Below are 16781 nucleotides of genomic sequence, written 5' to 3' on the forward strand. Positions count from 1 at the left end.
CATTCTCACTGACTAATGGTGACCTGGGTCCATTCACACTGACTAATTGTGCCCTGGGGTCATTCATACTGACTAACTGTGACCCGGGGTCATTCTCACTGTCTCACTGTGCCCTGGGTCCATTCCCAATGACTAATGGTGCCCTGGGTCCATTCTCACTGACTAATGGTGCCCTGGGTCCGTTCTCACAGACTAATGGTGACCTGGGGCCATTCTCACTGACTAATGGTGCCCTGGGTCCATTCTCACTGACTAATGGTGTCCTGGGTCCATTCTCACTGACTAATTGTGACCTGGGTCCATTCTCACTGACTAACTGTGTCCTGAGTCCATTCTCACTGACTAATGGTGACCTGGGGCCATTCTCACTGACTAATGGTGCCCTGGGTCCATTCTCACTGACTAATGGTGACCTGGGTCCATTCACACTGACTAATTGTGCCCTGGGGTCATTCATACTGACTAACTGTGACCCGGGGTCATTCTCACTGTCTCACTGTGCCCTGGGTCCATTCCCAATGACTAATGGTGCCCTGGGTCCATTCTCACTGACTAATGGTGCCCTGGGTCCGTTCTCACAGACTAATGGTGACCTGGGTCCATTCTCACTGACTAATGGTGCCCTGGGTCCATTCTCACTGACTAATGGTGTCCTGGGTCCATTCTCACTGACTAATTGTGACCTGGGTCCATTCTCACTGACTAACTGTGTCCTGAGTCCATTCTCACTGACTAATGGTGACCTGGGGCCATTCTCACTGACTAATGGTGCCCTGGGTCCATTCTCACTGACTAATGGTGCCCTGGGTCCATTCTCACTGACTAATGGTGACCTGGGGTCATTCATACTGACTAATGGTGCCCTGGGTCCATTCTCACTGACTAATGGTGCCCTGGGTCCATTCTCACTGACTAATGGTGACCTGGGGTCATTCATACTGACTAATGGTGCCCTGGGTCCATTCCCAATGACTAATGGTGCCCTGGGTCCATTCCCACTGACTAATGGTGCCCTGGGTCCATTCCCACTGACTAATGGTGACCTGGGGCCATTCTCACTGACTATCTGTGCCCTGGGTCCATTCTCACTGACTAATGGTGCCCTGGGTCCATTCTCACTGACTAATGATGACCTGGGTCCATTCTCACTGACTAATGGTGACCTGGGTCCTTTCGCATTGACTAATGGTGACCTGGGTCCATTATCACTGACTAATGGTGCCCTGGGTCCATTCTCACTGACTAATGGTGACCTGGGTCCATTCACACTGACTAATTGTTCCCTGGGGTCATTCATACTGACTAACTGTGACCCGGGGTCATTCTCACTGTCTCACTGTGCCCTGGGTCCATTCCCAATGACTAATGGTGCCCTGGGTCCATTCTCACTGACTAATGGTGCCCTGGGTCCGTTCACACAGACTAACGGTGACCTGGGGCCATTCTCACTGACTAATGGTGCCCTGGGTCCATTCTCACTGACTAATGGTGCCCTGGGTCCATTCTCACTGACTAATGGTGACCTGGGTCCATTCTCACTGACTAATTGTGACCTGGGTCCATTCTCACTGACTAACTGTGATCCGGGGTCATTCTCACTGACTAACTGTGTCCTGAGTCCATTCTCACTGACTAACTGTGTCCTGAGTCCATTTCCACTGACTAATGGTGACCTGGTGCCATTCTCACTGACTAATGGTGCCCTGGGTCCATTCTCACTGACTAATGGTGCCCTGGGTCCATTCTCACTGACTAATGGTGACCTGGGGTCATTCATACTGACTAATGGTGCCCTGGGTCCATTCTCACTGACTAATGGTGACCTGGGGTCATTCATACTGACTAACGGTGCCCTGGGTCCATTCTCACTGACTCACTGTGCCCTGGGTCCATTCCCAATGACTAATGGTGCCCTGGGTCCATTCCCACTGACTAATGGTGCCCTGGGTCCATTCCCACTGACTAATGGTGACCTGGGGCCATTCTCACTGACTATCTGTGCCCTGGGTCCATTCTCACTGACTAATGGTGCCCTGGGTCCATTCTCACTGACGGTGCCCTGGGTCCATTCTCACTGACTAATGATGACCTGGGTCCATTCTCACTGACTAATGGTGACCTGGGTCCATTCGCATTGACTAATGGTGACCTGGGTCCATTATCACTGACTAATAGTGCCCTGGGTCCATTTGCACTGACTAATTGTGACCTGGGTCCATTCTCACTGACTAATGGTGACCTGGGTCCATTCTCACTGACTAACTGTGATCCGGGGTCATTCTCACTGACTAACTGTGTCCTGAGTCCATTCGCACTGACTAATGGTGCCCTGGGTCCATTCTCACTGACTAATGGTGACCTGGGGTCATTCATACTGACTAATGGTGACCAGGGTCCATTCTCACTGACTAATGGTGCCCTGGGTCCATTCTCACTGACTAATGGTGACCTGGGGTCATTCATACTGACTAATGGTGCCTTGGGTCCATTCTCACTGACTCACTGTGCCCTGGGTCCATTCCCAATGACTAATGGTGACCTGGGGCCATTCTCAATGACCAACTGTGCCCTGGGTCCATTCTCACTGACTAATTGTGCCCTGGGTCTATTCTCACTGACTAATGGTGACCTGGGGCCATTCTCACTGACTATCTGTGCCCCGGGTCCATTCTCACTGACTAATGGTGCCCTGGGTCCATTCTCACTGACTAATGGTGACCTGGGTCCATTCACACTGACTAATGGTGCCCTGGGTCCATTCTCACTGACTAACTGTGATCCGGGGTCATTCTCACTGACTAACTGTGTCCTGAGTCCATTCTCACTGACTAATGGTGCCCTGGGTCCATTCTCACTGACTAATGGTGACCTGGGGTCATTCATACTGACTAATGGTGACCAGGGTCCATTCTCACTGACTAATGGTGCCCTGGGTCCATTCTCACTGACTAATGGTGACCTGGGGTCATTCATACTGACTAATGGTGCCCTGGGTCCATTCTCACTGACTCACTGTGCCCTGGGTCCATTCCCAATGACTAATGGTGCCCTGGGTCCATTCTCACTGACTAATGGTGACCTGGGTCCATACTCACTGACTAATGGTGACCTGGGGCCATTCTCACTGACCAACTGTGCCCTGGGTCCATTCTCACTGACTACTTGTGCCCTGGGTCTATTCTCACTGACTAATGGTGACCTGGGGCCATTCTCACTGACTATCTGTGCCCTGGGTCCATTCTCACTGACTAATGGTGCCCTGGGTCCATTCTCACTGACTAATGGTGACCTGGGTCCATTCACACTGACTAATTGTGCCCTGGGGTCATTCATACTGACTAACTGTGACCCGGGGTCATTCTCACTGTCTCACTGTGCCCTGGGTCCATTCCCAATGACTAATGGTGCCCTGGGTCCATTCTCACTGACTAATGGTGCCCTGGGTCCGTTCTCACAGACTAATGGTGACCTGGGGCCATTCTCACTGACTAATGGTGCCCTGGGTCCATTCTCACTGACTAATGGTGCCCTGGGTCCATTCTCACTGACTAATGGTGTCCTGGGTCCATTCTCACTGACTAATTGTGACCTGGGTCCATTCTCACTGACTAACTGTGTCCTGAGTCCATTCTCACTGACTAATGGTGACCTGGGGCCATTCTCACTGACTAATGGTGCCCTGGGTCCATTCTCACTGACTAATGGTGCCCTGGGTCCATTCTCACTGACTAATGGTGACCTGGGGTCATTCATACTGACTAATGGTGCCCTGGGTCCATTCTCACTGACTAATGGTGCCCTGGGTCCATTCTCACTGACTAATGGTGACCTGGGGTCATTCATACTGACTAATGGTGCCCTGGGTCCATTCCCAATGACTAATGGTGCCCTGGGTCCATTCCCACTGACTAATGGTGCCCTGGGTCCATTCCCACTGACTAATGGTGACCTGGGGCCATTCTCACTGACTATCTGTGCCCTGGGTCCATTCTCACTGACTAATGGTGCCCTGGGTCCATTCTCACTGACTAATGGTGCCCTGGGTCCATTCTCACTGACTAATGATGACCTGGGTCCATTCTCACTGACTAATGGTGACCTGGGTCCTTTCGCATTGACTAATGGTGACCTGGGTCCATTATCACTGACTAATGGTGCCCTGGGTCCATTCTCACTGACTAATGGTGACCTGGGTCCATTCACACTGACTAATTGTTCCCTGGGGTCATTCATACTGACTAACTGTGACCCGGGGTCATTCTCACTGTCTCACTGTGCCCTGGGTCCATTCCCAATGACTAATGGTGCCCTGGGTCCATTCTCACTGACTAATGGTGCCCTGGGTCCGTTCTCACAGACTAACGGTGACCTGGGGCCATTCTCACTGACTAATGGTGCCCTGGGTCCATTCTCACTGACTAATGGTGCCCTGGGTCCATTCTCACTGACTAATGGTGACCTGGGTCCATTCTCACTGACTAATTGTGACCTGGGTCCATTCTCACTGACTAACTGTGATCCGGGGTCATTCTCACTGACTAACTGTGTCCTGAGTCCATTCTCACTGACTAACTGTGTCCTGAGTCCATTTCCACTGACTAATGGTGACCTGGGGCCATTCTCACTGACTAATGGTGCCCTGGGTCCATTCTCACTGACTAATGGTGCCCTGGGTCCATTCTCACTGACTAATGGTGACCTGGGGTCATTCATACTGACTAATGGTGCCCTGGGTCCATTCTCACTGACTCACTGTGCCCTGGGTCCATTCCCAATGACTAATGGTGCCCTGGGTCCATTCCCACTGACTAATGGTGACCTGGGGCCATTCTCACTGACTATCTGTGCCCTGGGTCCATTCTCACTGACTAATGGTGCCCTGGGTCCATTCTCACTGACTAATTGTGCCCTGGGGTCATTCATACTGACTAACTGTGACCCGGGGTCATTCTCACTGTCTCACTGTGCCCTGGGTCCATTCCCAATGACTAATGGTGCCCTGGGTCCATTCTCACTGACTAATGGTGCCCTGGGTCCGTTCTCACAGACTAATGGTGACCTGGGGCCATTCTCACTGACTAATGGTGCCCTGGGTCCATTCTCACTGACTAATGGTGCCCTGGGTCCATTCTCACTGACTAATGGTGTCCTGGGTCCATTCTCACTGACTAATTGTGACCTGGGTCCATTCTCACTGACTAACTGTGTCCTGAGTCCATTCTCACTGACTAATGGTGACCTGGGGCCATTCTCACTGACTAATGGTGCCCTGGGTCCATTCTCACTGACTAATGGTGCCCTGGGTCCATTCTCACTGACTAATGGTGACCTGGGGTCATTCATACTGACTAATGGTGCCCTGGGTCCATTCTCACTGACTAATGGTGCCCTGGGTCCATTCTCACTGACTAATGGTGACCTGGGGTCATTCATACTGACTAATGGTGCCCTGGGTCCATTCCCAATGACTAATGGTGCCCTGGGTCCATTCCCACTGACTAATGGTGCCCTGGGTCCATTCCCACTGACTAATGGTGACCTGGGGCCATTCTCACTGACTATCTGTGCCCTGGGTCCATTCTCACTGACTAATGGTGCCCTGGGTCCATTCTCACTGACTAATGGTGCCCTGGGTCCATTCTCACTGACTAATGATGACCTGGGTCCATTCTCACTGACTAATGGTGACCTGGGTCCTTTCGCATTGACTAATGGTGACCTGGGTCCATTATCACTGACTAATGGTGCCCTGGGTCCATTCTCACTGACTAATGGTGACCTGGGTCCATTCACACTGACTAATTGTTCCCTGGGGTCATTCATACTGACTAACTGTGACCCGGGGTCATTCTCACTGTCTCACTGTGCCCTGGGTCCATTCCCAATGACTAATGGTGCCCTGGGTCCATTCTCACTGACTAATGGTGCCCTGGGTCCGTTCTCACAGACTAACGGTGACCTGGGGCCATTCTCACTGACTAATGGTGCCCTGGGTCCATTCTCACTGACTAATGGTGCCCTGGGTCCATTCTCACTGACTAATGGTGACCTGGGTCCATTCTCACTGACTAATTGTGACCTGGGTCCATTCTCACTGACTAACTGTGATCCGGGGTCATTCTCACTGACTAACTGTGTCCTGAGTCCATTCTCACTGACTAACTGTGTCCTGAGTCCATTTCCACTGACTAATGGTGACCTGGGGCCATTCTCACTGACTAATGGTGCCCTGGGTCCATTCTCACTGACTAATGGTGCCCTGGGTCCATTCTCACTGACTAATGGTGACCTGGGGTCATTCATACTGACTAATGGTGCCCTGGGTCCATTCTCACTGACTCACTGTGCCCTGGGTCCATTCCCAATGACTAATGGTGCCCTGGGTCCATTCCCACTGACTAATGGTGACCTGGGGCCATTCTCACTGACTATCTGTGCCCTGGGTCCATTCTCACTGACTAATGGTGCCCTGGGTCCATTCTCACTGACTGATGGTGCCCTGGGTCCATTCTCACTGACTAATGATGACCTGGGTCTATTCTCACTGACTAATGGTGTCCTGGGTCCATTCTCACTGACTAATGGTGCCCTGGGTCCATTCTCACTGACTCACTGTGCCCTGGGTCCATTCCCAATAACTAATGGTGCCCTGGGTCCATTCTCACTGACTAATGGTGCCCTGGGTCCATTCTCACTGACTAACTGTGATCCGGGGTCATTCTCACTGACTAACTGTGTCCTGAGTCCATTCTCACTGGCTAATGGTGCCCTGGGTCCATTCTCACTGACTAATGGTGACCTGGGGTCATTCATACTGACTAATGGTGACCAGGGTCCATTCTCACTGACTAATGGTGCCCTGGGTCCATTCTCACTGACTAATGGTGACCTGGGGTCATTCATACTGACTAATGGTGCCCTGGGTCCATTCTCACTGACTCACTGTGCCCTGGGTCCATTCCCAATGACTAATGGTGCCCTGGGTCCATTCTCACTGACTAATGGTGACCTGGGTCCATACTCACTGACTAATGGTGACCTGGGGCCATTCTCACTGACCAACTGTGCCCTGGGTCCATTCTCACTGACTACTTGTGCCCTGGGTCTATTCTCACTGACTAATGGTGACCTGGGGCCATTCTCACTGACTATCTGTGCCCTGGGTCCATTCTCACTGACTAATGGTGCCCTGGGTCCATTCTCACTGACTAATGGTGACCTGGGTCCATTCACACTGACTAATTGTGCCCTGTGGTCATTCATACTGACTAACTGTGACCCGGGGTCATTCTCACTGTCTCACTGTGCCCTGGGTCCATTCCCAATGACTAATGGTGCCCTGGGTCCATTCTCACTGACTAATGGTGCCCTGGGTCCGTTCTCACAGACTAATGGTGACCTGGGGCCATTCTCACTGACTAATGGTGCCCTGGGTCCATTCTCACTGACTAATGGTGCCCTGGGTCCATTCACACTGACTAATGGTGTCCTGGGTCCATTCTCACTGACTAATTGTGACCTGGGTCCATTCTCACTGACTAACTGTGTCCTGAGTCCATTCCCACTGACTAATGGTGACCTGGGGCCATTCTCACTGACTAATGGTGCCCTGGGTCCATTCTCACTGACTAATGGTGCCCTGGGTCCATTCTCACTGACTAATGGTGACCTGGGGTCATTCATACTGACTAATGGTGCCCTGGGTCCATTCTCACTGACTCACTGTGCCCTGGGTCCATTCCCACTGACTAATGGTGCCCTGGGTCCATTCCCACTGACTAATGGTGACCTGGGGCCATTCTCACTGACTATCTGTGCCGTGGGTCCATTCTCACTGACTAATGGTGCCCTGGGTCCATTCTCACTGACTAATGGTGACCTGGGTCCATTCTCACTGACTAATGGTGACCTGGGTCCATTCTCACTGACTAATGGTGACCTGGGTCCATTCTCACTGACGGTGCCCTGGGTCCATTCTCACTGACTAATGATGACCTGGGTCCATTCTCACTGACTAATGGTGACCTGGGTCCATTCGCATTGACTAATGGTGACCTGGGTCCATTATTCCTGACTAATAGTGCCCTGGGTCCATTTGCACTGACTAATTGTGACCTGGGTCCATTCGCACTGACTAATGGTGACCTGGGTCCATTCTCACTGACTAACTGTGATCCGGGGTCATTCTCACTGACTAACTGTGTCCTGAGTCCATTCGCACTGACTAATGGTGCCCTGGGTCCATTCTCACTGACTAATGGTGACCTGGGGTCATTCATACTGACTAATGGTGACCAGGGTCCATTCTCACTGACTAATGGTGCCCTGGGTCCATTCTCACTGACTAATGGTGACCTGGGGTCATTCATACTGACTAATGGTGCCCTGGGTCCATTCTCACTGACTCACTGTGCCCTGGGTCCATTCCCAATGACTAATGGTGACCTGGGGCCATTCTCACTGACCAACTGTGCCCTGGGTCCATTCTCACTGACTAATTGTGCCCTGGGTCTATTCTCACTGACTAATGGTGACCTGGGGCCATTCTCACTGACTATCTGTGCCCCGGGTCCATTCTCACTGACTAATGGTGCCCTGGGTCCATTCTCACTGACTAATGGTGACCTGGGTCCATTCACACTGACTAATTGTGCCCTGGGGTCATTCATACTGACTAACTGTGACCCGGGGTCATTCTCACTGTCTCACTGTGCCCTGGGTCCATTCCCAATGACTAATGGTGCCCTGGGTCCATTCTCACTGACTAATGGTGCCCTGGGTCCGTTCTCACAGACTAATGGTGACCTGGGGCCATTCTCACTGACTAATGGTGCCCTGGGTCCATTCTCACTGACTAATGGTGCCCTGGGTCCATTCTCACTGACTAATGGTGACCTGGGTCCATTCCCACTGACTAATTGTGACCTGGGTCCATTCTCACTGACTAACTGTGATCCGGGGTCATTCTCACTGACTAACTGTGTCCTGAGTCCATTCTCACTGACTAACTGTGTCCTGAGTCCATTTCCACTGACTAATGGTGACCTGGGGCCATTCTCACTGACTAATGGTGCCCTGGGTCCATTCTCACTGACTAATGGTGCCCTGGGTCCATTCTCACTGACTAATGGTGACCTGGGGTCATTCATACTGACTAATGGTGCCCTGGGTCCATTCTCACTGACTCACTGTGCCCTGGGTCCATTCCCAATGACTAATGGTGCCCTGGGTCCATTCCCACTGACTAATGGTGACCTGGGGCCATTCTCACTGACTATCTGTGCCCTGGGTCCATTCTCACTGACTAATGGTGCCCTGGGTCCATTCTCACTGACTGATGGTGCCCTGGGTCCATTCTCACTGACTAATGATGACCTGGGTCTATTCTCACTGACTAATGGTGTCCTGGGTCCATTCTCACTGACTAATGGTGCCCTGGGTCCATTCTCACTGACTCACTGTGCCCTGGGTCCATTCCCAATGACTAATGGTGCCCGGGTCCATTCTCACTGACTAATGGTGCCCTGGGTCCATTCTCACTGACTCACTGTGCCCTGGGTCCATTCCCAATGACTAATGGTGCCCTGGGTCCATTCCCAATGACTAATGGTGCCCTGGGTCCATTCTCACTGACTAATGGTGCCCTGGGTCCATTCACACTGACTAATGGTGACCTGGGGCCATTCTCACTGACTAACTCTGACCTCGGGCCATTCTCACTAAACTAACTGTGATCCGGGGTCATTCTCACTGACTATCTGTGCCCTGGGTCCATTCTCACTGACTAACTGTGCCCTGGTTCCATTCTCACTGACTAATGGTGCCCTGGGTCCATTCTCACTGACTAATGGTGACCTGGGGCCATTCTCACTGACTAACTGTGCCCTTGGTCCATTCTCTCTGACTAATGGTGACCTGGGGTCATTCATCTGACTAACTGTGTCCTGGGGTCATTCTCACTAAACTAACTGTGCCTTGGGTCCATTCTCACTGACTAATGGTGACCTGGGGTCATTCATACTGACTAATGGTGCCCTGGGGCCATTCTCACTGACTAACTGTGCCCTAGGTCCATTCTCACTGACTAACCGTGCCCTGGGTCCATTCTCACTGACTAATGGTGCCCTGGGTCCATTCCCACTGACTAATGGTGACCTGGGGCCATTCCCACTGACTAACTGTGACCCAGGGTCATTCATACTGACTAACTGTGTCCTGGGGTCATTCTCACTGACTAACTGTGTCCTGGGGTAATTCTCACTAAACTAACTGTGCCCTGGGGCCATTCATACTGACTAACTGTGTCCTGGGGTAATTGTCACCACACTAATTGTGCCCTGGGGCCATTCATACTGACTAACTGTGTCCTGTGGTAATTCTCACCACACTAACTGTGCCCTGGGGCCATTCATACTGACTAACTGTGTCCTGGGGTAATTCTCACTAAACTAACTGTGCCCTGGGGCCATTCATACTGACTAACTGTGACCTGAGGTCATTCTCACTAAACTAACTGTGTCCTGGGGTCATTCCCACTTTTCTAACTGTCCCTGGGACCATTATTACTGACTAGTTGTGACCTGCGGCCATTCTCAGTGAACTAACTATGCCCTAGGGTCTTTCTCACTGCACTAACTGTACCCTAGTGCCATTCTTACCACACTAACTGAGTACTAACAGATGAGGAATGAAAAATAATGAAGAAAAGCCCAAGCCTGATCTTGCTGAAGTCTACTGAACCTGCACCACTCCAATACCTGCCCGCTCACGCAATGGCCGCTCTGCTTGCTCCGACCTTGTTTTTATTCTCCTTTTCTAATGAATTATGTTTATTGATTGGGTGTAGTCGAACTCTGAGAACTGCCCCAAAGCGCTGCCTTTTTTTAATCTACAACCTTGGACCTAAGTGAAAATGCAGCTTCTTGAGCTTCCTCTCACATTCCAACTCAATATTCATTTCAATATCATTGAGATGCATTCTAAATTGAATTGGAGTTTACAGCTAATCAGAGAGAAGTGTTGCGTAGATATAGTGTTCAGTTAAATGATGCTTTGTGGGTAATATGTAAATTACATAAATGGCATACGTCATTACATCACCAAATGATACGTGCATGCCTCATTTAAAGTAACAAATGAAGTTGGACTTGTATTCCCAGTCCCGTGTCGTTCTTTTAATTAGTTTAATGTTCCAGAGTTACAAAACATAGCAAGAGGTTTCAGAGTAAGTTGATGAGAATGATCACAGGAATTAAAGGGATAAAGCATGAGGAGCGTTTGATGACTCTGGGCCTATTTACTCCCCGGAATTCAGACGAATGAGGGGGTCTCATTAAAACCTATTGGATATTGAAAGGCCTTGATAGTGAACATGGAGAGGATGCTTCAAATAGTGGGAGAGTTTAGGACCAGAAGGTACAGTTTTAGAACAGAAGGTCCCTGTTAAATAGAGATGAGGAGGATAGTATATCTGTGCAATTCATTGGCAGAGGAGGTCAAGTGACTGGGTACATTTGAAGCAGTGATTGATAGGTTCTTGATAGGTAATGGGTGTCAAAGGTTATAGGGAGGAGGTAGGAGTGCTTCCACTGACTCACATTGGATTTGATTTGGCTTTTTTGATCTTTCTGATCAACAGAAAAAGACTATTTAATGACAAAGTGAAAACAGATTTCTACAAAGTGATCTAAATTAATTACAAATATAAAATAGAAAATAATTGATTGTATAAGTGTTTACCCTCTTCAAGTCAGTATTTAGTAAATGCACTTTTGGCAGCAATTGCAGCCTTGAGACTGTGTGGATAGGTCTCTATCAGCTTTGCACATCTGGGACACTGCAATTTTTCCCCATTCTTCTTTACAGAAAGCTCAAATTCTGTTAGATTGCATGGGGGTCATGAGTGAACAACCATTTTCAAGTCTAGCCACACATTCTCAATTGGATTGAGGTCTGGACTCTGACTTGGCCACTCCAGGACATTAAGTTGTTTTTAAGCCATTCCTGTGCAGCTTTGGCTTTATGTTGGGGGTCATTGTCTTGGTGGAAAACAAATCTCCCAAGTCACTGTTCTCTAACAGACTGCATCACGTTTTCCTCCAGGATGTCCCTGTATTTTTCTGCATTCATTTTATCTTCTACCCTCCAGGGTCTGCTGCAGTGAAGCATCCCCACAGCATTATGCAGCCACCACCATGCTTCAGGGTAGGGATGGTGTGTTTTTGATGATGTGCAGTGTTCGGTCTTATGCCAAAAAGCTCAATTTAGGTTTCATTGGAATTGTTTCTTTGCTCTTGAAATGGCCCTCTGCAAGTCAAACCAGGTTTTCTCGTACAGACCTGGGTTATCAGCCTTAAATACCACAGATCCAGCCCTCAGCAGAAAATGAACCTCCTGGTTCATCCACGGCTTTTGATTTGGGAATGTACAGCAAGTTTTCATAGGCACACACTCAACAACACAGGTTTTAATGAAGTCAGTAAAAACTGTGGTGTACTCATCCAGACTTGAAGATGAATCCCTGAATACAGTCCAGTCCACCGATTCAAAGCAGTCCTGTAGGCACTCCTGTGCTTCCCTTGTCCATACCTTCTTGGTCCTCACTACTGGTGCTGAGGTCTTCAGTCTCTGCAGGGCTCTCCATGATTGGAACAATGGAACAGTGAAAGGCCCCGGTGCCCTGGAGAAGGAGTGAAATTGGCTCTTGCCTCCAGTCTGGGCCGGCATTTAAATAGTCTAAACAGTACTTTGTACCTTGCACCAGGAACCATCTACAGCAAAAACCTCTGGGCCTAGACCATGTCACCCAGCCTGAAGCTGCTCTCAAGTTCTTCAAATCAGCTCAGCACCCAGAGCTATCCATCCTCACTCCCAGGCCAGTTGTACAGGCACTGAATATTCTGGGCCCTGGCCTATACTTCTTTTGGCGCCCAGCACAATCCAACTTCACTCCTGGGCCAGTTGTGCAGGCACTGAATCTTCTGGGCCTGGTCTGAACTTCTTTCTACGTTCAGAGCAATCTAACCTCGTGTCTGGGCCATTAGAACAGGCACTGAATCTTCTGGGCCCTGGCCTATACTTCTTTTGGCGCCCAGCACAATCCAACTTCACTCCTGGGCCAGTTGTGCAGGCACTGAATCTTCTGGGCCTGGTCTGAACTTCTTTCTACGTTCAGAGCAATCTAACCTCGTGTCTGGGCCATTAGTACAGGCACTGAATCTTCTGGGCCCTGTCCTCGACTTTTTTTGGTGCCCAGAGCCATCCAACCTCACTCTCAGGTCAGCTGCATGGGCATTGGAACTCCATCTGCAACGACCTCGGTTCATCCCACCTTGCCATCACTGGCCTCTCAATGCTTGTGGTGATAATTTAACACAACTTACTTCAGAAAATTGATGGAGCTCATCAGCCTCGGAAGGCAGTCCATCTAAGAGAGGGAAAACCGATGACAAACCTCCGCTGCCTTGTGGCCATACCCACTCATGGGAAAGGCTTTGGGAGTAAACCCTGAGGACAAATCCGGAGCTGGAGTCCTTAAGGCAGTCCGACATTGCCTTCAACCTCGTTCTGGCATCTCCTGCGATAACACCGGTGCCAAGCTGTATTGGCCCTTGCCCTTCCCTTGGACAACGTCGGTGGCGTAGAGAGGGGAGACTCGCTGCATGGGCAACTGCCCAGGCCTGCGCCGCAGATCCATGGTCTCACGAGACTAACTGATGTCACGCACCTCAGAAAAGGTATTTTTAGTGATATTTTCAGTTGGATTTCTTAGGTTTTTGACTATAAAACTACTGATTGCCACTGTTATGTTTTGTAACTCCAGACATTAATTGAAATAAAAACCCAGGAGCCAGGAGATGTGTGTCTGCTCAGTTTTTCTCCAGTGATGCGCTCATGTGTGATGTGGTGGTATAGTGACGTATGCCATTCACATACTTTTACATAATACCCGTAGTGAATTAAGTAACAAGCAACGATGCTTAATCACACAAGATTGCTCAAATATCACTGAAATATTAAATACACTACAGTCTTCCCTGATAATAAGGATTTCTCTTGATATAATGTGTTGTCAGTGTTATCTGTGAATTCCTAGGTGTTAATGTGATTTTCCAACAGTAAGTTGGATCAGCAGAATGAGCCTTTCACTGCCCAGTCTGTGAACTAATGCCATTGTTCCCCTTCACTTTGCAGCCATTAAAGCAGCCATTCTGATTCAGCGCTGGTATCGACGTCATGTTGCACGAATGGAGATGAAACGACGCTACACGTGGACCATCTTTCAATCTATTGAGTATGCTGGAGAGCAAGACCAGTCACGGGTGAGCTTCATCCGAATTATGTACTGAACAGCATACTTATGTGCAGTCGTGGTTGCCATTGTGCAGGAGGGATGTGACAGCAATGAAAGTGTGCAGAAAACATTCACCAGGATGTTGTCTGGAATAGAGGGATTGAACCGGTTCACTTATACTCACTGGAATATAGGGAGCTCAGGAGTGACCCTCTTGAGGTCAGATACTATTCAAACTTCAAAATGCATTTCCATATGTACAATACCTGGATAGGAAAGGTGTAGCAGGATGTGGGTTGCAGGAAATTGGATGAGCATGAACAAGTTGGGCTGGGGGGGCCCACTTCTGCACTTTACATTTCTTTGATTCACATTTCAGCAATTTTCACATTATTTATTTATTTATTTCCCAATGGAAGGGAAACAGGTCCCTCCGGCCACTCCTCAGCCCACCTATTCCACCCTACTCTAATCACAGGACAACTTACAATGACCAATTAACTTGTTACCTAGTACGTTTGTAACTGTAGGAGGAAACCAGAGCATCTGGAGGAAACCCACACAGTCATGGGGAGAACATACAATCTCCTTACTAGAGTTACTGGATTGAACCCTGAAATCTGACACACCTACTGTCGTGCTAACTGCTATGTTACCATTCTGCCCAAAGTTTAAAACTTTCAAAGTAAATTTATTATCAAAGTACATATACGTTACCATATTACAACCCTGAAATTATTTTTCTTGTGGGCATACTCAATAAACCTATAATAGGATAATAACCATAACAGAATCAATGAAAGACCGTGCCAACTTGGGTGTTCAACTAGTGTGCAAAAGACAACAGACTGTGCAAATACAGAAGGAAATAAATAATAATAATAATAATAATAATAATAAATAAGAAATGAATATTGAAAACATGAGATGAAGAAACCTTGAAAGTGAGTCTATAGGTTGTGGGAACAATTCAAAGATGAGACAAGTGCCGCAGTGTGAAAGTATCCCATTTGATTCAAGAGCTTGACGGTTGAGGGGTAATAACTTCCTGAACCTGGTGGTGTGAGTCCTGAGGCTCTTGTACCTTCTTCCTGATGGAAGAAGCAGTGAAAAGAGAGCATGGCCTGGGTGGTGGGGTCCCTGATGATGGATGCTCTTTTCCTGCAACAATGCTTCGTGTAGATATGCTCATTTCATTTCATTTTTCAATCTTTTTTATTGATTTTCAAATAAAGAATATACAAATACAAATCGAAAAAGGAGTTTAACAAGTAGATAATATAAAAGACATATAAACAGCAATATTAAAGACAAAAAGCATATAATATCAAACTCAAATAGGTAATATATTATGCTATTATATATACAATGGTCAGAGAGAAATTACAACTCCTCATAGCAATCGTAAAAAATAAAGATTGGAAATTTTATTGATAGAGAAAGAAAAACCCCACTAACTAAACTAAAACAAAAAAGAGAGAAAGAAAGAAAAAGAAAGATTGGGCAGTCCAAATGAGGATAAACTTAAAAAAGAAAGAGAGAAAAAAAACACATCCTTCCAGTCATCTCCGAACCTTCATGGACAAGGATATTCTCCAAAGAGAATAAAGAAAAATAAATAAATAAAGATAAATTAAATCATGTGAAAATATTGAATAAAAGGTCACCAGACTTGTTCAAAATCAAAAGATGTATCAAATGTCCGGCTTCTAATTTTCTCCAAGCTTAAACATGGTTAGATTCTTTCCAGTGTAGCAAAATAGCTCTCCTAGCCAGTAAGGTTGAAAAAGCTATCACATGTTGGGCAGAGGCAGACACTTTGCTTGCTTCCTCTGGGAAAATCCCAAAAATTGCTGTAAGTGGATTAGGTTGAACATCCATATCTATAACTTTAGATAATATTCCAAACACATCCCTCCAAAAATTATTTAAACTTACACATGACCAAAACATATGGGCTAGAGTAGCCACTTCTGCATTACATCTATCACAAATAGGGCATATATTAGGAAAAATATGCACCAATTTATCTTTGGACATATGGGCCCTATGTACTATCTTAAACTGAATTAAAATATGGCGTGCGCAGATAGATGAATTATTAACTAAATAATAAATTTTACTCCATTGATTATCTGAGAGTGAATGTTGAAGTTCTACTTCCCAGGAGCGTTGAACCCTATCATTAGGTGATGTGCGAGCATTCATTAACTGTTTATAAATGATAGCTATTAATTGTTTTTGAAAAGGTTCAAACTGAAAAATAACATAAGCCAAATTTGAAGAGCAGATCAAGGGGTAATTTAGTAAAAAATCACGTAAGAAATTCCTAACCTGTAAATACTTGAAAAAATGTGTATTGGAGATATATTTATCCATTAACTGTGAAAAAGACATTAAACAGTCTTGTAAAAACAAATCTAAAAAAGTTTTTATTCCCTTAATTTTCCATGTTAGAAAAGCCTTATCCAAAGTTGATGGTTTAAAA

At 47.7% G+C, this 16781-nt stretch overlaps 1 protein-coding gene across 4 annotated transcripts in view; it reads left to right on the forward strand.

Annotated features, from left to right (window-relative positions):
* Positions 1-14197: 14197 nt before the first annotated feature.
* Positions 14198-16781, forward strand: part of ppef1 (protein phosphatase, EF-hand calcium binding domain 1) — a 921908-nt gene continuing 919324 nt past the window's right edge. For 3 of the 4 annotated variants that reach the window (XM_073044604.1, XM_073044607.1, XM_073044605.1), the window contains exon 1: positions 14198-14321. In XM_073044604.1, the coding sequence (XP_072900705.1) occupies positions 14247-14321 (75 nt within the window). In that variant the 5' untranslated portion in view covers positions 14198-14246. The remainder of the gene's footprint in view (positions 14322-16781) is intronic. The other variant, XM_073044606.1, reaches the window with a different exon arrangement.

Source organism: Hemitrygon akajei, chromosome 5 (assembly GCF_048418815.1).
Source record: "Hemitrygon akajei chromosome 5, sHemAka1.3, whole genome shotgun sequence".
In the NCBI taxonomy this organism is placed as follows: Eukaryota; Metazoa; Chordata; class Chondrichthyes; order Myliobatiformes; family Dasyatidae; genus Hemitrygon; species Hemitrygon akajei.